The following is a 22,240-nucleotide window of genomic DNA, read 5'->3' as shown; positions in this document are numbered from 1 at the left end:
CTCATCTGTGAATTCACTAGGATTTTTTCTGTATAATCCAGATTCTGTGTCAGTTTTTGAACAGGCTTGTTCAGACTAGTTAAATCCTTCCTCTGAAATTCTAAAGGGCTTTTCTATATCCTGGGCTATAAGACCCTAATCTTCTTCTTAAAGAAAAGATTTTGAGTAACCACTCTTCAGGTATTCACCCTGTTGCAGTTCTCTTTACTCCAATTTACCCTTCAAAAGATGAATGCTCTGTTTTTGATCGTTGCTCTTTTTTTCTAGATGATTCTTTAGATCAATATTATTCTCCCAGATATTGAAATTCTGGAACTGTGCAACTATGGGAACAATGCAAGGGTTTGATTGTTTCTTTCAAACCCACAAACTAATCATCAACTGCTGCATTCAAACTTGCATTTTCAAACCAACTTCCCAGGAAAACTTCTTCTGTGTTCAACAGAATAACTCATGAAGTCACATGAAATAAAAGTCTTAGCTGTAGAGATTTAATTTCACAGCTGGTTTCTCAAAAGACTAGATGAATACATTCATAGATAGCATGTTCCCAAACCTCATTTCTTCATGCCCAGTTAAAAAAAGCCAACGAATACACTTTTTAAGCAACACTTGTTCCCGGTGTCAGTGCATATACGTGAGCTTTCCCAGAGATTATGAAGATGACTGCTTTAAGAAGATGAGCATGTATAGGCAAGAAGATGAATAAAAATTTACACTATGGAAAAAATTAAAGACTCCACAAAGCCCATTGATCATTCAAGTTTGTTGTATGTAGAAAATTTGACCTATAATAGAGGTGATTTCAAAGAGACATCCTTATCCCAAAAGTAGTTGAAATCTTCACAGATACCATTCACTTAATTCCCATTTACATGCCTAGTTCCCACTAAAGTAATTGTGAATTTTTAGTAAAAATGAAATTGCTCCAGATTTTCGGAAATATCAGACATCTACTATTTATCAGTTTTATTGCAAGTTAGGTTCTGGAACAAAGCACCATCCAGGTACAAAACAATGACCAGACACAAGAGGCTAAACTGATAAATACTCAAAACCAGAGCCCTATTAAGTTTAGCTAAAATACCATTTTTGATTATTTACATATTGCAGGTGAATATTTTCAAAATAAAATCTGTATACCTTGGCAAGTTGAATGAAGTTCACGTTGGATTTAAAAGTCTAAGAAAAGGTCGGTAATTTTTTCTGTTAATGTAAGGTAATAATGATGTAGATTATTAGATTTAAGTGATCAAAGTACTTCAGAAATGTCTGAAATTTATCAGAAAAGTGTTTTTTAAAAAATTCTAGAAAATATTAATATGAATAGAATAAAAATAGAAAAAAATTTCCATTTTCTGCTGTTCATTATTTCTTTTGGATTATACATGTCAAGTATCTAGATCCAGCTTGGTTTTACTAAAATGTGCAGGAAAAGAAATGCTGTGACAATATAAAATGGTAAAATTATATATGAAACTTTTCTCCATGGAAGTTTCTAACTTTTTATAAGCACAGTCAACAAAGCTTTTGTTTTTTAGGAGGCAATATGACACCATGCTTTTGAAACTTGTGTAAATTTCATCTTCCTGTGCATTTTTAGATGATGGATAAGTAAAAAAAAATATTTTCAGGGCTATATGCTTCTAGGTAAAGATAAGAACATAAAATTGGTTCATTAGGTTGAGAAGTGGAACACAGAAGAAATGCTATTCTGGCCTTACAGGTTCTTTCTTTCTAATCCATTTTTTTTTGAGGGATCCTTCATATGTGAGGTTGATTGGCAGATAAAGGCTGTATTCCTGCAGTATTTTTTCTCATCCTACTTCTGACTCCAGCAATTGTAGCTAAAGAAAATTTGCTTATTTCTTGAAAATAAATACCATCAGCAAAAAGTATAATGAATTTGTATTTTATTCAATCCTTTGGCTACAATTTTGGCCCATTGTTTTTTAAAGGCATCATAATAGAGATTCTACAAGTATTTTACTCCTGCAGATAGTGTTGATAATGGAAATGACTGTTCCAGAGTAGGATAACCTGTGTCTGTTGTTCTCTCTTCTTTTCTGAAAAACCCCAGGATTACAAAATGACTCTGTAGGTTAAATTCAGACTCAGGAAAACCGTCTGGGAGACTATTTCCTAGATGGTAACATTAAAATGAACAATCAAACTTTCATTCACTTCAGCAAGACTGGGAGTGTAACCAAGTTTACCAAGACTCAGAGATCTGACTCTACAAATGCATTGTTTCCAAGGAATCATGGTCTCAAATTCAGATAAAACTAGCTGGTTTGTTCCTTATTATATAGAATGGAACCTCATCAGAAAGAAAGCTGTGTGTTGAGTGGATTTTCTGATGGCTAATGTCATAGAAATACTGATCCTTTTTCCATTAGGACATTGATAGTATAACTTCCTATTGGGGTCTCTTGTATCTAGAGACTGCATACAGAAGCCTTTCCATACTTTGAGATGCAATAGATCATTACAGCAAATCTATCCCTACATTTAATTTCACAAGATCTGTAAAAACACTGACTATTTTGGAGTGTAGTGGACAGAAATGCATACACATAGCCAATATATTTTCAGAAGCTTTATTTCCTTAAGAAGTCTGTCAAAGGAAAACCTTTAATTGATTTGATGAAGGTAGAAACTTATGACTGCATCTACAGAATATTTTGTTGCTTTAAAGGTATAAATTAATAATGTCCTGTTTCTTTTCAATCAGATGGGTGGTTTTTGGAAAAAATTGTTATAAAAGAAGTCTTCTACCCTTTTTCTGCACATGTTTTTTTTCACAATGGCTGGATCAATAAACACTCCAATGAAGATTTTATAGAAGTTGCAATTCCTCTCAAAGGTAATACAGGCAGAAGTGTCCTTCATTTCCATGCATCACTCCTGCATGGCAGAGCAGATAAAAACTGGTATAAGTTTACTTCACACAGTAGGAGGAACTCAGCATTGGTACCCCAATGGTGAGGGGCACGAGCCAGGACCAAGGTGAATCACGCCTTCTGTAAACAAAGGGGAAGAAATTATGCCTGGGATGGAGAAATTTGAAATGGTAGTATTGAAAAGTTCTCTTCTGGCAGGACATTTCCTGTCCTTGGACCAATACAAAGAAAAGAGGCATGGCCTCTGTGTGAGTGTGACATGGAACCATGAAGCCACTGGCCTGGTTTTCTATCCCTCCACGGGACTAACATGAGTAATGAGGGAATTGTAGCTTCATTGCCTGAATTTCCTGTGCTAGATCCTGCACTAACAATATATACTATTATTAACTATTATTATATTATTAACAATATAATATTTTGGTTTGTACAGCCTTATAACAGATAGGGGCTCTAAATATAGGTTTGCTTTTCTGCAGAAACATCTGTTACATGTCTTCCCACTGAAAATTTAGAAATGAAAAGTAGAGGACGATGGCAAACATGGGTGTACTGCACGCAAGTACCAGAAGATGTTCCTAATATTCAAGTTGTTGCATTTGGAAGAAAAGGGAAATCCCCAGCACAGAAAGTTCAAAATCTAAGTGATACTCCCTTTTTGGTTGGTTTGTTTTATATTTCATGCAAGTCTTACCAAATGGTTTCAGTAAAATAAGAATTGTAGCCAATATGTAGACATTATGTGGACTGGTTGTTTGTTTGTCAGAGTTAATGTTTATACCTCTATGTCTTAAATAAACACGGCTTGGAGAACTTCTCACCTGTGGGCCAAAACATATCTCTTAGAAAAACTCTCTTGAGTAAATGCCAAATTTGATGTGAAAAACCTCATTAACTTTGAATTAAGTGAGGAGAAAAGAACTGGCCTTGAAAATACAGAATTCGGTTATACATTTCCTTCCTTTGTTGTGTTGGCCTATGCTCTGCAACCAATTCCCTCCATAAAAAATAGATATAATTTATCTAATGCGAGTCCAAATTAACTTGCACTCTTAGTAGGACTTCCTCACCCTAACTCTAACCTCATTGACTAATATTTTTACCTGTAGTATGTATCTTTTTATTGGCTTTAAAGCATGCCATGCAAACTGTTGCATAAAAAATATAGTTAATTATCACTATTTCTTTTCTAACAGTTGACCTTTGGTGATATTGGAAATATAACAAAAGTCTCCTTTGTGTTATGTGGTCCATCCTTGAGAAGAGGAATTAAGCTTCACAAGGTATTCCAAGTATAACACGTGTAAACTTGCAGTGTTTTTCAACATAGCGGTAAATAACTTTTGTTGAGACACAGATGGTCTCAGTTACCTGGTATCTACAGATGACTGCCTACAGTTTGCAGGTCTCTTTGTGGGCAGCTCAACCTTGTTTGCACCTGCTGAAGTGCATATTGCTATAGCTCTTCACTGTGTGCAGACTCATTCTGCACAATTCATTGTGACATGGAAGGCAGTGTCTCCTGCTGATGTTAGGAAATGTTAATTCCTGCATGGAAATACTGACGGTCTCCAGACTGAGACCAGCCTACCTGTGGAAGCCAATTAGGATAATATTCAGTACCTATTCTTTGCAAGATGGTCATCAGTGGGCCTTAAACCTCTGATTGTAATTTAATACATCTTTAAGAATTCTCATAAAAAGGAATGGAGAAAGGACTTAATGCTGTCAATCTTAAAATAGAATTAGAATTTAAAAGTATATTTAAACTTGAAGGTTAATTCAAGAGAAAATCATGTCAATGAGCTCTGCCTATAGGCAAGGGCAAAAAGCCCCATTGTGGACATAGCACTGAATTAATCTGAAGTCAGCAGAAGAATGCTTTCCTGAACTGAGTCACAGAATCCCTTAACCTTGCTATGGATTTGAAAGATCAAGGTGATCCCTTAAATGCATAAAGACTCCAGAAACTGTTCTGATGAGAAATGCTAGAGACAGCTGCATTCCAGACTAAAATGTGAATGGGCTTGTGGCTCTCATATAAACCCTGAGTCTGAACTTATGAGCTCCTCTGGGGATAGAGGAGGAGTTTATCTTGTATTTTCTCCCCAGCTAATTTTGTAACCTCAGTTTAGGTTATAAAAATGGAAAGAATAGGTAAGCAAAGCTAATTTCTCATTTTAAATATACATCTCTAGGCCATTTGATAAAGCATTCCAAAAATATTTTGACACTACATTTAATATATCCATTATGTAATATAAGACTTCAGCCTCCAGACCTGGTAGCTCAAAATACGGCAGAAAATTCATAAATGTAATAGTTTGCTTTCTGCTTTCTTTTCCATAACAACCCTAAGCAACTGGCTAAGTGATTTTTGTCTGTACTTTCAAATACTTCACAATTCATTCAATTATTGGCTTATTAGTAGCTATAAATTGTTATAATCTACAAGTTAGTAGGTTGCTATAGACCTAAGCAGTCTCTTGTTTGCATATGCAGCCCACAGCATAAGCTGCAATAACTTCTATTGCTTTTGCCATTAATATGCTTATAATATCTAATACTAATTTATTAGTTTATTTATAAATTAGGTATTTTATTTATTTTATTTTATATTTTTATTTTGTATTTTATATTTTATAGTACAGTTTTCTGCAAAATTCTGTAGTGAATTATATAACCTTATCTAAAATTTATGTATTTTCTATAACTTCTGAAGATTTATGTACTATAGAATGAGTAGCTATTTCTTGTTCCAAAAGAGTTTCTGGCTTTTCCTAGAATAGAATACAAACCCATTTCTTATGTTAGTTTAGAATATAGAAACTCTATATCATTTGAAGATGAAGTTCACACTTAGATGTAATCTTAGAACTAGCAAGAACTTGTCAGGTATGTTTTATTTTAAGGCCATAATCTGCATAAATTTGCACACCTCATTTTTATGAGTCCAGTTTCTGCAGGCTGTCTGCCTGCATATGCAGGTAAACCTTAGTGCAATTTTAAGACAGACAGGAGTTTGTGATATTGTCCTGGGGTGATTAACCCTAAACCAGGACAGATATGTATTGATATTTATGATATTTCTATGATATAGAAGTTAGGAGGAAATATTTTTATATAAGAAGAAGTTATATATTTAATATAAAAAAAAATGTTATTGCAAACGCAAAATATAGGTAAACAATGGGCTGTAATTTTAGTGGAATTTATTGCTATCTAAATAAACCAAACTTTTATTCAAGTAATTAATGGTTTAAGTCTAGAAATGGATGTGGGGTATTGTTTACTTTCATCTGGAAGCCCTGTAACTGACCTTGTAAAGCTCTGGACAGATTGAATAAGCAATCATGGAAAATGTTAGGTCATTGCATTTCTAAGAACTCAAGGGCAAGACAATCTGACAAAATTTTTAAGAGTGGTACTGTCAAATTCCCAATAATTTAATTTATCTCATTTGGTTATATAAATATTTATACATCTCAAAGCTTGCACTTGAAATTTGTGTGGAAATCTGTACTCAGGATTTGCAAACATTTGTATGTGTATTCTGCACAATGAGCACAAAGTTTTGCTGTTGCAGTTGTTGTCAATACTGGAAAGAAGTGACCACAATTATTTTGGGAATTCCTGCCTAAGAATATAAATTATTTACTGTCCTGATGAAATTAAGTTTTTGTTTCTTTTTGTTTCCTTTTGCTTTTTTTAAAATGTCTTGGATATGCTATTTCTATACAATGAGATTCTGAAGACTGAAGAAACTGTTTCTGCAAACTTGCAGTCATTAGCTATTTATGAAGTTCAATATTGCATGTAATAGTTACCAGAAACGTTTCTGCATAAACTAGATAGATTTTCACTCTGTATTTTGTAACCTGACCTAGGGTAGAATACATGATCTGAGTTGACCTCCTGTGAGTCTCAGTTCCATCTTGACCCTCTCAACAGGGATATGTGAGCTCCTAAGGCTGTGCTTCCTCAGCTGGTTTGGAAGTTCTAAGTCCACAAACTTGAAACCTAATTTCTTCACTCTCCAATAACTATTTAAAGCCAAGTAGAATGAAGCTGGACCTAAGCATGCCCATTCTATTGAATTTCATTCTTCAAATAATTTATTTCCACTGGCAGCTCTGAAAGCCACTCCACACCTAATCTCTGCCAACTTTGAAAATCCTACCTGAGATAGAGCAAGACTCATTTAAAAACATAAAAAAGTAGCAAAGCAAATGTTTTTGCAAAATGGGCATATGCTATTAAGATTGATGTAACTGTATTCATTCATTTGACATTCTGAAATTGCAAACACATACAGGTCAATTTAAGCTGTGTCTCTCACTGGATCTTTACAAATGGGTCCTATGCTTGTGTTGATATTCAGTGAAGAATACACCTGTAAACATCAGGCTGCAGAATTAGCAGATTGAAGAAGCTGCTGTAACTATTATGCAGAACCAGGTAGCTGTTGTCATATGTGTGCAGGAGTTAGTAAATGGAAGAAATGTCAGTTTCTATTGGGATGGGAATAGGAAATTAAATAATTAATTAAATTTATTTCTTTCTCTGATTCTGTCTGCAGCTTCAGCTAAAAGACCTGGACACTAAACAAGAGCTGGGCTTTCACACTGAAGCCCCATGTCTGTTTGGAGAAGATGGATCTGAGATCGTGACAGAGCTTGCTGCTGTCAGGCCAGACCAGCCACCACTCAGGGGTATGCTGCTGAAATGAAAAATAAATTTATGAGCACACACACATACAGAATTGTAAACTGCCTAATAGGATGAACAAGAGGCACAAGATTACAAAGCATTTTATATATATTGAAAAAACACTCAAAATTACTTTTAATTATTTATTCAATTAACTGTGGGATCACAGAATCACAGAATAACAAGGTTGGAAGAGACCTTCAGGATCATCAAATCCAACTGAGCCCTAACACCTCAACTAAGCCATGGCACTGAGTGCCACATCCAGTCTTAATACACATCCAGGGATGGTGACTTCACCACCTCCCTAGACAGACAATTCCAGTCCTGTATACTTTCATAAAAATCTTTTTCCTAATATCCAACCTAAATTTCCCTTGGCACAGCTTGAGACTGTGTCCTCTCATTCTGTCAGCTGCTGCCTGGAGAAAGAGAGCAACCCCCACCTGACTACAGACACCTTTCAAGGAGTTTCAGAGAGTGATCAGGTCACCTCTGAGTCTCCTTTTCTCCAGGCTCAACAACTCCAGCTCCCTCAGTCATTCCTCACAGGGTTTGTGTTCCAAGCCCTTCACCAGTCTTGTTGCCTCCTCTGGATGCACTCAAGTATCTCAACATCCTTCCCAAACTGAGAGGCCCAGAACTGGACACAGCACTCCAGCTGTGGCCTCACCAGTGCCAAGTACAGGAGAAGAATGACCCCCCTGCTCCTGCTGAACACACTACTCCTGATACAAGCCAGGGGCCATTGGCCTTCTTGGCCACCAGGACACACTGCTGGCTCATGTTCAGTCAGCTGTCACCAGTACCCCCAGGTCCCTTTCTGCCCGGGCACTGTCCAGCCACACCATCCCCAGCCTGTAATGTTGCAGGGGGTTATTGTGGCCAAAATGCAGGACTTGACACTTGGACTTATTAAACGTCATCCTGTTGGACTCTGCCCATCCATCCAACCATTCCAGGTCTCTCTGCAGAGCCCTTCTGCCTTCCAACAGATTGACATACTTAGTGTCACCTGCAAATTTACTAATGAAAGACTCAATACCCTCATCCATATCCTCAATAAAGATATTGAACAGGACTGGCCCCAGCACAGACCCCTGAGGGACACCACTGGTGGCTGGCTGCCAGCTGGATGCAGCACCATTTACCACCACTCTCTGGGCCCAGCCATCCAGCCAGTTCCTAACCCAGCACAGAGTGCTCCTGTCCAAGCCATGGGCTGCAGCTTTTCCAGGGAATGCTGTAGGAGACTGTGTCAAAGGCCTTGCTGAAGTTCAGGTACACAACATTCACAGCTTTTCCTGCATCCACCAGACAGGTCACCTGGTCATAAAAGGAGATCAGGTTGGTCAAGATCTAACCCTCCTAAACCCCTGCTGGCTGGGTCTGATATCCTGGCCATCCTGTAAATGCTGCATATATGTATCTAGTTAAAGCATTTTCTTCTGTTTTAAAACAACTGACATGTATTGTTTTCACTAGACTAAGTAAAAATCTGAAAGTCTGAAAAATGCACAAAGCCCAGTTAGTATATTTTAATGGCAGTTTTCAGAAAATGACTGATTTACACTTAGTGAGGGATTAAACTACAGATTACAAAATGCAGGTGCAAAGTTATAATGTCATGAATCACAAAGAGAAAATGCAGGGTTTTTTGAGGTTCTCTTCAAGCCCTGTTTCTGCCCCCATAGCCATATTTCATTTCATCATTGTATTTAAAATATATCTTCCTTTGTTCAGATTACATTTTATAAAATATGTAGAGAAGGATTCTTATTCATTATACTCTGCGAACAGAAGTCTTAGTTAAAATATTTAAAACTTTTTGCATGTAACATCTAACTGGAGGCTAGACTGCAAATGGAAATATATCTTAAGAGTCTGTTATAACATTTAGTTTTTCACAGAACCCATTAAAAATCCTCTGTCATGCTGCCTCAAGGAATATGTACTGTATAACTCATCAGACAAAAGTCATGGCAAGCCATCCTTTGTTGTGAAGAATAATAACAAAGCATATTTTTATAAATAGCTGAGCCATTTCTGCTGAACATATTAAATGATGTTGGCCATAATTCTCAAAATATGAGATTGAAACACAATTCAGCTGATCCAGAACAAAAAGTGGTTTTCATCATCTGTTATGTCTGTGTTTATTCCCTTGGTAAAATGTTAGAGTTGATAAATCCTTACTAAATTTAAGACCTGTAATTCCTACAAGAACTCCTGGCTTTTTTATGAAGCATGATAAGATCAGTCTGAGTCTTTCAGGTGATTCCAGAATCCAGAAGTAGGATATTTTCTCCCTCTGTAATGCAAGCATGGATTGTTTCATTGATTCATAAAGGACATTTCATCCCTAATGCTGTAGTGTGTGCTGTGAGATACCTAGCAATCTATATGAAACTCAGAAAATTGATGTCAATTCCTATAACTTAATTCCTTGGTCTTGAAATTAATCTTGTACCTATGATATATTGGTTTATAATGTTTGATAATTACATTGCTAATTTGGTAATGTCTTATGTCACTGATTTTTCATGACAGAAGTTCTTTACTTGATCAACATCCATACAGGAACACTGCCTGCATCAGGAACTGATGCAGATGTATTTATCACAGTATTTGGAGAGTGGGGAGATTCCTGCAAAAGGAGACTAGGGCACTCACATTTTGAAAGAGGGAAGGTTAGTATTGAGTCATTTTCCTTGCATGTTTGTTTGATGTATTTAATTTTATTATTTTCTAATACCATATGTCTTTCAATTATGAAATACCAGCATGGATGTTACACTCTGGTAACCTGTGGAAATAAGGTGTTGTTTACTAAATATAGGCATTTTGCCTGAGTTGAGATTACAGTTTAAGAATAGTTTGAGTACCAATAAATTTTAAATCCACAAATTATCAGTAAATTTTCTTAGAATCTGGAACTGAATCCAATGATATAAAAATTCTATGACTTAATTTTCACTTATTTGTGAAGCTAGTATAGAAATATCACGGCTATTTCCTGTGACTGCTCTTTTAATTTTTTTTTTTTAATCTGCCCAGATAGAGTTGAAAGATTTTAAATGTGTTACCTCCTAGATATTAATTAATCCATTTATCTACAGAATTGCAAACAGGTAAACCTAACTGTAAAAATAATTGTCTGCTAAAGATAAATCCTAGGAGAGATTTCCTGGTCAATCTTTGCTTATTACCATATTAATGATTATATCTACAGCATGTTTACCCATACCCTGGACTCAGAGAACTTGATCAATTCATTCTGTACAATAAAGCAGAATCTTCTGTATGTTTTCATAGTGTTTCTTAGTGTTTCTTATGCTCTCTCGTGCCTGAGATGCCATAACTTTCCTAGGCAACCTGTTCCACTGCTTTCCTAGCCTTGCACTTAACAACTCTTCCTTCACTAGATTTATTATGTCTTCTCGAGCTTAGAAACCAGCCACATCATTTTGTTCCAGAGTTATGCTCTAGTCATTGATATTTTTTCTTCCATGAATTTGTATAAATTCTTCTATAGACATGTGATAAGTGACCATAGTCTCCACTGTAATTTTAATTGCACTTGGTCTGCTACCTGAGTAAAACTAAACTTTCACATACTACTTAAATCTCATACCACACCTTTTTTTGGAAGACACCGTGAATGTTTTCTTCCATGTCACCTTCTCTTTGCTTCTCCCTTGCTTTATAGACCTCTACCCTCTGTGCACTTGTATTGCTGCATTGTTCTTTGCAAAGAAGAATGTCTCTTTAATCTTCCTACTTAGACCTTTCTATATGTTGTTCTGACTCCAATAATACTTCTTTTTTTTTTTAAGATGCCATTTTTTTTCAGAATCCCTCTGTCTTAGTCCAAACTGCACTATAACAATATAGGAAGAGCTTTATGATGTTGATTGTCTGGATGATATTATTAAAAACACAGGTTAATCCTTGGCATTCCTGAGGGCAAATGTTTATGGACAATTAGAAGGGTTAATCAAAGGTGTAAAGTCACATAGTCAGTGACATAATCTGGAAAAGAAGTCTAAAAAGAAATAATTCACATGGCATTTCATACTGGATGCTAATACAGAGGCAGTGATGCAGCCTCTATGTTAGTGATAAAGAAATCAGAGACACTACACTGAGCAGCAGAGTGCTGAGAGTCTTCCCAAGCAATTCCTTTGTTTTCAGGGAGCAGTTTTTGCGCTGAAGACAATGAAAGTGTTCTTCAGTTTAGGTATTTTGTGTGTTCACGCTCTTCATTGTTTGATAGATTCCTGGGAAAGGGTTGAGCTGTGGGATGGCAAAATGTTCTGACCATACTGAGCTATTTAAGGTAATAAATATTAAAGCTGGTGGCAGAGACTGCAGAAGAACCTCATACACGGTGAATGGGTAATAAAATGGCAGATTAAATTCTTTGTAGCTAAATGAAAAACAGTGGCTGCGGGGGGGAATAACCTTTTAAATTTGCATGCAAAATGATGGGCTCTGAAATATGAAAGTAATAGGATGTCATCGCAGCAGAAGCAAACCAAAAAGAAAACAGAACTAATAAGATGCTTAGAAATTATTAAAAAAAAACCCAAAAACCAAAAAAACCCAAAAACAAACAAACACAAAAAACCAGCCACTTCAAAGCAGAAAACACAATCATGCCTCCAAAGATATTCACTAGTGCAGATGCTGTGTTTTGTTGATTCACTTGTCTTAAAAAGTGCAAGAAGAATGTCAAGTAATTTGAAATATCTTCCATACAAAGAACAGTGAAGCAAACAAGTATGTTTAGTCTGGAAAAGATATGATGATCAGAAGGGTGAGGGAGATAAGAAATATAAAATGGCATAGAGAAAATGAAAATTTTATTTCTTTGTGAAATACAAGAACTCAAGAGCATTCAATGTAATGTGCAGGTGGCAGATTCAAAACAAAAGGAGGTGGCTTTTTGCTCAATGTGTAATTAATACATTTTGCTTTCTGGCACAAGATGTTGCAGATGGTAAAAGACATATTGGTGAAAAAAGCCATTGCACATTGTCATGGAAGACAACTTTCCACTGAGGCTGTTAAGTGCAAAGACATAATCTCTGGCTCAGGCAATCTCTGAACCACAAATTGCAAAAGGCTGAGAGACTTTATATTCAAGAAGCATCTCTATATATTTGCCCTGTTTTTCAACTCTTCCCTAGAAATCTGTTACTGGTAGCTGTTGGCAACACTATACTGGGCTAGATGGATCTGCAATTTAAAATACTACTACCAGTCTTGCATTCTTTTTACATAGAAGTTCATCAATAAAAAAGTTGGAATGGGGTTTTAACGAGAATTTCTAAGAATAGAAGGTGAAAGGAAGAAGTGTAAAGAGCAAGCTGTCTTGAGAGACAAGATTATGTCAGCAATATCCCTGAAAAATGTGGAATGGACAGGCAAAGAAAGCAAAGTTAAGAAAACTTGAGATACAAAAAAATGATATCTCTCGGCTGATAAAGAACATGAATATAAGGAAAAGGTAGGAAGAGAGAAAATTTCAACCAAGTGTAAGAAAACAGAGTAAAATGGGTTTGCAAAACAGTTTAAATAATCCCTTTGGCTTTCATTAATTGTACTTCCAGTAGTGTGTTTAGTGCAGTTCCAAATGTCTTTATACTGAAGGGGAAAAAAGAAATGTAATGACATCAACCAAAAGTACATTCTTACTAATGCTGAGGGAGTAGGCAATTTAATGTATTATTATGAGAATTCATTGATAACAATGGGTGATTATGACCACTGTTGTCTAATGAATGTTAATTATTATCACAAAGAATGAAACTAATGATAGGTCCCTTTCTCAATTAGAGTTAGCTGTGAAGGAACATGAATATTAGCAATACAGGCTATTTCCTCTAAGTCAAAGGTCATGTAGACTGACAGGAAAATTATATTTGGCTTGGAACTGCAAAGAATAAAATTAAAAAGCAGTGAGTGCTCCCAAAAAGTTATTTGCAAGATGTTCTCCCAGCTAGATCTTATTTTGGGCTACATAGACTTAAATGCAGGGGTATAACTTGCCATGGTAACTGTTTGAGGATATCGTGGAGATAACAAGGTATGAATGCTGGAAGTCCTAAGGCTGTGATAGGAATAATAACTTGGATGTTTTCTTTTACTGATCACATTGTGGAGAATAGTCTGACACAGACAGGAGAATGGACCAGATGACATAATTTGTTCTAAAAATCTTATCTTCCTTCATTGCTTTCTGGTCCTCATGCTTTTTCCTGCCTGGTGGCAAATTGGTTGGCAACAAATAAAAATTATAGCGTCTGTTTCTACTATCCATCTGGGGTTTTTTTAATGTCACCCACACACATGCCCATGTATCTACCCACCCACTTAAATTATCTCGCACAGAACACATTCATTCTCTCACTCACATAATTTATTCATCCCAACATGCACTAGTGCAGTTGCCATTTAGCTTTTGTTTACTGGTAGCCGTAGCAATATTTAAACAGATGTCTATTTACATCCGAGGAGCACATCAATTCTTGCCTGTATGCGTGCAGAGCCTTAGTTATAGTTTCTAATGCCAGTATCTTCCTTTGTTTGCATAGTCATCAACAGTATTTCTGTTCAGAGTTGAATAATACAACATTTCCTATTTGAATAATAGGGTGTCTTAGAATGTAAAATACTTGGAAATGCTTAAAAATAAAATTCCTTATCTAAACAAAAATTTAAGTTACCAGGTCTATCCTGATTCTTGAAGAACTCCCTTTGTTTCAGCTATGAGGGATTAACTGAACTTCAGTTTTCGTGAGCTTTTTCTAGGTTTTTCAATCAGAGGTTTATTTCTACATGAAACAGGGAGATGTTTTTTGTAATAAAACCTGAGCTGCAGTGATCATGAAGAAGAATAAATGTATATATTCAAGGATCCACATAGTCTCTGAAAAAAACCATAAAACCCCCATAGTTCTCCAAATATTAATGCCAACCTATAACATCTTTCCTTATTTTCAGAAAAAGATGCTCCAACATTAGAAGGAATCTGTCTTTCCAAATGCAAACTTCTCAAAGACAAAAGATAAGATATATGGTCTAATCAGTGTGCTATTCTTTTTCCCTCTCAGGTTTGTATGTCTGAAATGAGAGCAGTAGACCTTGGACAGTTGAGCAAAGTGCTTGTGGAGCACCATAATGTGGGTTATGGAGCTGGATGGTACCTGGACCAAATTGTCATCCAGGAATCAGGCAAGACTGATGAACAATATGTATTTCTTTGCCAGCAATGGTTAGACAGTGGAGTTGGTGATGCACAGACGGAACGAACATTGAAACTTCTTGGAAAAGTCAGGAATGGAATGTTGACAGGAAAGATTTATGGTAAGGTCCAAAATCCTCAAAATCCTTCCAGCTTTTATCTATAATATTTTCTTTGTTATTTTTAAGGCTAAAACCAAACTACAGAAACAGTATAGCTTGAATGTGAACTGCCTCTCTCACACCCATTGTCTCTCCACTTTCCAGAGATGGTAAATACAATTACAATGCTCAGGGAAGAAAAACTAGAGCATAAGGGAGATATTAAGTGTAAGAGGCAATGAAGGTACTATGATTTTAGTTGAGTTTAGAAAAAAAAGCTGAAGCAGAAAGAAGTAGGTTGTTCCATATGGCATTCAATGCAGAGCAGAAGGCTCCTGCAACAGTGATGAAATCGCAAGAAGAGATACAAAAACTCTTTTTGCAGAATGCGATTTTCCCTTATGTTCATATATTTGTAGAAAGCATTTGCTTTTATTTGCAGTTTTCTTTTTTACTTATATCAATGGCACAAGTTCTTGCAAACAGTTAGTTGACCTGAACTCCATATTCTATTCAAATTGTTTAATTAATAAACAACCAAAATTCAGAAACAACTTAGACACTGAAAACATGCTTTGCCAGGATACTGGATTTTTTAGCTCTCTCATGTGTCTTTTTTGAAGAGGTGTAAAATTCTGGTTTGGGTCCATTTATGAAAACTGAATCAGAACTGATAGACCAAGCTATGTAAAGTTTAACTAATCTGAAGGTGTGAATTTGCATTCTGTATCAGCCATTTTGTAAACCGATCTCTATTAACTTCCATGATCCTGAATATTTTTATGTTCAGAGAATTTTATACTATACATAGTTGCAGACAAAACTAATAGATTATATCCTCATATTTAGACATCTGTAGTTACTTGTGAATACCTCATATCATCTAACAAACAGAAATATTGTTACTGATAAACAGAAGAACAGAAAACCATGGAAATCTAGGCATAATATGAGCAGCTAGAGCAGTGACAATTTCAGAACAAGAAATAGATGTATTTCACCACTACAAGTATTCTAGGTCTCTATCAAGTAGATTCCATTAGTGTCCTGCATAGTCCACAGAGTGAGGCAGGTGTCTCCTGAAGGTAATTCAGAGCAGAAGCTCAAGGTTGGTCAAAGTCTGTCACGTCTTTTTTCACTGATAATGTGAAAAGAGAGATAAATCTTTGTTTATGCACCTCGATTAATGTCTGAATATAGCTATGCAAAAACGATTTCCTTCCTTGGTTTCCCACACATACACATAGTCCTCAAAAATCTGAGTACAGACTTGCTTATAATTCCATGTCTATGTTTATTTATACTCAGTATCTATTGAAAATAATTTTTGGTCTGGGTGTATAATAAATCCAGAAATAAAATGACAGAGAACCTATGATGAATGGATAAATGAAAGAAAAATCAGCAAAGCGCAATATACCTTGGGGGTCAGAAACTATGTGGATACAATGGAACTTACTAAATTTCAAGCTAAATCAGATTTTATAAAAGAAGTAAAACAAAGAGCAAAGGTTCCTCAACCATTTTCTTATGAAAAGAACCTTCAAAGATGAGTAACTTCTCAGGAACAATAGAGTTCAGACTGAAGATCATGTAGGTATAATCCCTAAACAAATAGAATACCTTGTCTCTTTTTTCATTAAGGAACCATAATGTTGGCCAGAGAAGCAAAAGCACAGTTACTAATGAGATGAGCTTACTGTAAATCAGAAAATTTGAAACACAAATAGAACTTTAAGTTCCATTTATTCAAACAGTGACAATCAGAGTAGCTGTTAGTCCAGTGGCAGATCTAATAGCAAGGATTTAAACCAATTTTATGAAGGCTTAACATCATCAAACATAATTCCTCCATCTAAAAAATATAAAGCATAATATAGGTGAATATAGACCTAGTAACTGTTCACATGAAAAATCTTTATAACACACTATCAAAGAAAAGAATAGTTGAAACAACAGAGGCAAATAGGAAATGGGAAGGAATACACCACGACTTTACTAAAGATGGACTCTAAAACAGTATAACAAGCAAGAAAACAAGAAGGTGAAAAGTTTCTTGTCATTACCTAATAATTTCCCATAGAGAAAATAAAACTCAAGTATTTGAATTAAAAGTAAAAGGAAGAATTGTAATGAACTGGAGAAAAGACAATGAATAGGTTAATGAAATATTTTAGTGCTATGAAGCTGTTAGTGCTATCAGGAGAATGAGAGGTTGTGTGATAAACTTTGAGAACTGAACAAAAGGAATTGAACAAGATTCTGTGCCAAACAGCTTGTACACAATTAGGTTTAAACTCAACTAGCTATTTGAGCTCTCAATTCAGATACACAATCCTAATTTCAATTGTTTGGGGGTTTTCTTAGAATCAGGAACAACTTGTAGTTAAGGGTCTAAAAACTGTATTTGATCTGTATTGCCATATTTTGAAATGGTTTCTGCCACAAATTCATCAGCAGGAGAACTATGAGAAATACCTGTGCCTGTTATAAGATCACAGGATAATTTTGAGGCGGTAATGTGACATGGCTATGGGGTTACTGTGCCCCCCCCACAGTGTATGTAGGCATTATCAGTCAAAATCAAAGTGGATTACTGGCTTTACAGAGAAACTGTGATGTTTCACCAGCAATTTTGTGTGTAATTGTGGCCACCTCTGTCCAGAAGAACTGGATCAAACTGCAATAATTGTAAAGATATGATGACTGAGAAAATGTTTAATTGTTGTTAAAGGGTATTGAAAATAGTGACAGATTCAGAATAGCTAATGAAATGCTCAAAGTGGACACAGTAGTGATCTATCAAATTAATGGTGGCTTACACATCAAGGAGGGAAGAGAGTTATTTAAGCTAACAAAGTTGTCATAAAAATAAATGGTTTTCAGTAGTTCATTAATACCTTTCTGAGAGAATTAAAAGATTTCTGAGAAAGAAACAAAGAAAGATTAGATTTTTAGCATTGTGTTGGGTTGACCCTGACTGGATGCCAGGCACCCATCAAGGCTGCTCATCGTTCCCCTCCTCAGCTGGACAGGAGAAAAGAAAACACAGCAAAAGTCTCATAAGTCAAGACAAGGACACGGTGAGATCACTGAGCAGTAACTGCCATGGACCAAACAGACTTGACTAGGGGAAATGAGCTCAATTTATTACCAATGAAATTAAAGTAGGATAATGAGAACTAAACCCAAATCTAAAAATTCCTTTCCTCCTTCCTGGGCTAAACTTTACTCCCAATTTTCTCTACCTCCTCTCATCCAGTTGTGCTGAGGGACAGGAAATGAAGGTTGCAGTCAATTTATCTCATTGTCTCTATTGCTTCTTCCTCTTCCACTCCAGCATGGGGTGACAAGAGATAGTCCTCCCCAAACTTCTCCAAAGTGAGGCCTTCCAACAGGCTGCAGTTCTTCATGAGCTGCTCCAGCATGGGTTCCTTCCAGGAAGGTGTAGTCCTTAAGGAGTAGACCTGCTCCAGCACAGGCTCTCTCCATGGGGCCATAAGGTCCTGCTGGGAGTCTGTTCCTCTGCAGGCTTCCATGAGGTCATATCCTCCTTTGGACATCCACCTGCTCCATCATGGGATTCCACATGGGCTGCAGATGGATCTCTGCCCTGCCATGGATATCCACGGTCTTATGGTCTTTACCATGGGCTGCAGAGGAGTCTTTGTCCAACCTCCTTCTGCACTGACCTGAGGAACTGCAGAATTGTTTCTCCTGCATTTTCCCACTCTTCTGCTGTTGCAATTGGGCAGGTCTTTCCCACCCACTTTCTTAAATGTCTTATCCCAGAGGTGCTCTCACTGTCACTGATGGCTCAGCCTTGGCCAGGGATGGGTCTGTCTTGGAGCAAGCAGGCATTGGCTCTGCTGGACATGGGGGATTCTAATGACTTCTCACAGAAGCCAACACTGAAGCCCCTCTGCTACCAAAACCTGGCCACACAAACCCAAACCACTGTTTTATACTTAACTAATGGGAAGGTGGGAAGCTGCTTTTAAATTTAATCTTAATAAATTTTTCAGAAATGATGCAATTTAATTTACATATTACAGCAGTGTATGGTATTGTACGATCCAGCAGACATAGACCTACCATTCAGCTACCATTCCTGGGCAGCTATACACTGATAATTTAATGGCCCAGTATTTCAGTACTAAAGGGCTAAAATATTCTAGATTATGTCACATGGGATGTGATGACTTTTCATTTGACTCCCATTTTTTTCACAGAGATCATTGGTTTCATTTACATATAATGTTCATAGGTATGAAAATAGATTTGGGATTATTCATGAAGTTGTAACACTGAAGTTATTTAAGATGCTTTTACAGATGGTTAGTACTAAATTTTTATGTCAACAAGTGCTGGATTTATGGCACAGATCCTCACCTGATCTAAAGCAATAAAACTTTATTTGCATTAGTTATAGTAGGAGACAAAGACTTTCCTGCTCTGGTTAGGAAGCTGAGGTGACTGAACATTCTGAAGCCGAGGTAGGAAGATGAGATTTATGGACATAAACTCAGAGAGTCTTGGATTCCACTACTCAGAGTAAAACAACCTGTTTTACAAAGTAGCTATTTGAAATTATCAGATCCATACTTTGTCTCATTTGCTCACAGGGCTAAGTCATATCACTAACAAATTCTGCTCAATTATGCAGTAGCCCGAGTGACCAAAAATTCTGATTTTCACAATTTTTAAAAATTGAAACCATGTCTTTGATAACCCTGAATTTTCCATATAAGCTATTAACATGAATTAAAACATTAAAGCTAGCTAAATCAGGGAGATTTTTTTGATGGGTAGAAGTTTCTGATCTTCAAAACTGTCTTGTTGATTGAAGCTTCAACCAAATATCTGTTCCATATAAAGTTGCAGAAGTTACTTAGGAGCCTACCTGGCATCAGTCTGCAGTCCTGAGCCTTCAGGGATCTGTCAATTAATCTACTATACTTAAGTGACTAAATGCTTCAAAAAGACCTAGTAAAAATTCTCCTGGTATATTTCCTGAGTCCCTAAAGTAGACAAATCTATGTGATGCTATATAGGACTATTTTTAATCTCTCAACAAGCATTACTTCTTCACAGAAGAAATGGATAAAGTTTTGTACTTTGCTGTCATGATGATTGTGGTGAGGTGGGATAAAAATATCACATTTCAAGTTCTGAACCAGATTATCTCATCACCATCTTCTTATAGTATGTATGGAGCAAATTTTAACATGTTCATTTAAGTAAATGCCCAAAAAGTTAAAATGAAAATACACTCTTCCCTGACCAAAAGCAAACCTGATAACCAGTAGTATCTTGTAAAAAATACACTGCTTTTGAATGGTGACTAGTGAGAAAAAAATATTTTAAATCATCAGGAGATATTTATAAGGGGCAGGAGGAGAAATCACGTTGTCATGGTTCTTCACAAGTCTCTTATGTGGAGCTGGCAGTCTCATCTGCACATTGCTCTTGGACTGGCCCATCTCTAAAATATCAGCTACCACTAATAAAAGACTGATGCCCAAATTTGCTTTTCACTAAATCAATAATAGTGAGTGAACCTCAATATTATGTGCCAATATTTGAGCACAGTGAAAAGGTGGGAACTACCTAGTTGCTAGCCACTCACTAACTCAGTCTGTTATGAACTGATGTATTATTTTGGATATTCAGCAAACTCATTAATTTTTTTGCTGTTTTATTTCAACAGGGATTTGGGATGTCCACGTCACAACTAGTGATATTTCTTCTAGTTCCATGAACCCTAAAATGTCTCTAACTGTATGTGGTGAAAAAGGAACTTGTACTTCAGTCATATTCCCCAAAGGATCCCTTAAAAAAGAGCAGATTTATGAGACTTCTATTGAACTAAGTAAGAAATTTAATACTATATTCAAAGTTCGCCTAGAAATTGAAGAAGCTGGAGAAGGAGAGACTTGGCATTGCCATAAGGTAAAACTAAAACCTAAAGCAATTATTTATTGTGTCTCTATTATTATTATTATTATTTTTTGCTTTCCATATTCTACTGTAATTTCTTCCCTTTTTTCGTCCTGTCTGAGATCCTTTTTTAATTTACAGAAGCTGCAATGCTTGTAGAGTGCTCACTTCAGAGACTGCACAAAACACTAGGATAGCTATGGATAGCAAAAATCTTGTGAACTTGGATGGATTGCTGGAGAGCCGTATATACAGATGTGCCATCATCTGTAGCATATCCAGTGATGTCTTTTCAGAACTGTACCACTGGCATACATTGCAGTATTTACATAACTCCAAACTGGCTGTTATATGTTGTAGATTCAGTGATCCGTGGCAAATAATTAAGGCAGACACTAGGAATACATTCTGATGAAACTATCTGCCTTTTAAGTTGGCATGTGAAAAAAAGAAGTGAATAGCAAAAGTGACAATCTTTCCTCTGATATCCAGCTAAAATCCAACATCACACTGAAATTGCTGTGGCATTTCACTGTATGAAAAAATATCTACCTCTTCTTATGCTGACAAAATAGAAACAATTCTAAAGGAGAGCCATCTTCTTCAAAATTGCAGACATGCTTTTGTCTACTAAATTAATGTTTCTATTTTGTTCTTATTAAAAACTGGAGAAAAAAATTATTTTTCTTCCCAATACATGGTATTATTGAGCTGAACTCCCTGACATTTAAATGGTAGGCAGGTTGTTAATTTCATCTTCATAGCCAGATGAAATAGTCATCCAACAAATCTATCAAAATTAAGACTGCTTCTGGACTATTGTAGGAGACAGTAAATCACAGCAAAAATTTCAGAACAGAAACTTGGCAGCTGAAAACAGTGACATCTATTAGTCTGCTTTACTTCATTAGCTCAGAACAATCACTCAAAGCTCAGTTTAAGAGAAATCAGCATAATTTATATAAATAAGGAAAAGATACACATTTACTTTAAGAGGGAAGAGGTAGAGAAAGAAATTATAAATTTCCGTGCTTTGAGATACATGTAAATTATGTGGGTCTTAGGAAGACATTTCCTCTTATTCTATGTTTTTTATAGCAGGACTGGCTGAATCCTTGTATGAAATAACTGGATTTGTATAGGAGGTTGTGGATAATATCTGTTATTAAAGTCAGCTTAGCAGTGTATTTACACTGCTGGTTCGAATCAGTGTGGTCACTTCTATGCTATTTTGTTTTGATTTTACAAGATTGCACCTCCAGAGAATCTGAGATTTTCCCTTTCTATCAAAAGTAAATGCAGATATAATTGGTTGAATTCTATATTTAGATTCACAC

At 36.1% G+C, this 22,240-nt stretch overlaps 1 protein-coding gene across 1 annotated transcript in view; it reads left to right on the top strand.

The window, feature by feature from the left end:
• RP1 (RP1 axonemal microtubule associated) overlaps nt 1–22,240 on the top strand; it is a 204,109-nt gene that overhangs the window by 148,562 nt on the left and 33,307 nt on the right. Inside the window, exons 41-48 of the mRNA XM_088065349.1 lie at nt 1,114–1,192; nt 2,735–2,866; nt 3,383–3,564; nt 4,100–4,186; nt 7,483–7,615; nt 10,164–10,303; nt 14,732–14,984; nt 20,674–20,915. Coding sequence (XP_087921475.1) covers nt 1,114–1,192; nt 2,735–2,866; nt 3,383–3,564; nt 4,100–4,186; nt 7,483–7,615; nt 10,164–10,303; nt 14,732–14,984; nt 20,674–20,915 — 1,248 coding nt within the window. The remainder of the gene's footprint in view (nt 1–1,113; nt 1,193–2,734; nt 2,867–3,382; nt 3,565–4,099; nt 4,187–7,482; nt 7,616–10,163; nt 10,304–14,731; nt 14,985–20,673; nt 20,916–22,240) is intronic.

The sequence above is a fragment of the Pseudopodoces humilis genome, chromosome 1, assembly GCF_049639895.1.
Source record: "Pseudopodoces humilis isolate 2021_Gansu_Grassland_sample_001 chromosome 1, ASM4963989v1, whole genome shotgun sequence".
Lineage (NCBI taxonomy): Eukaryota > Metazoa > Chordata > Aves > Passeriformes > Paridae > Pseudopodoces > Pseudopodoces humilis.
This window is presented reverse-complemented; position numbering and strand designations above follow the sequence as displayed.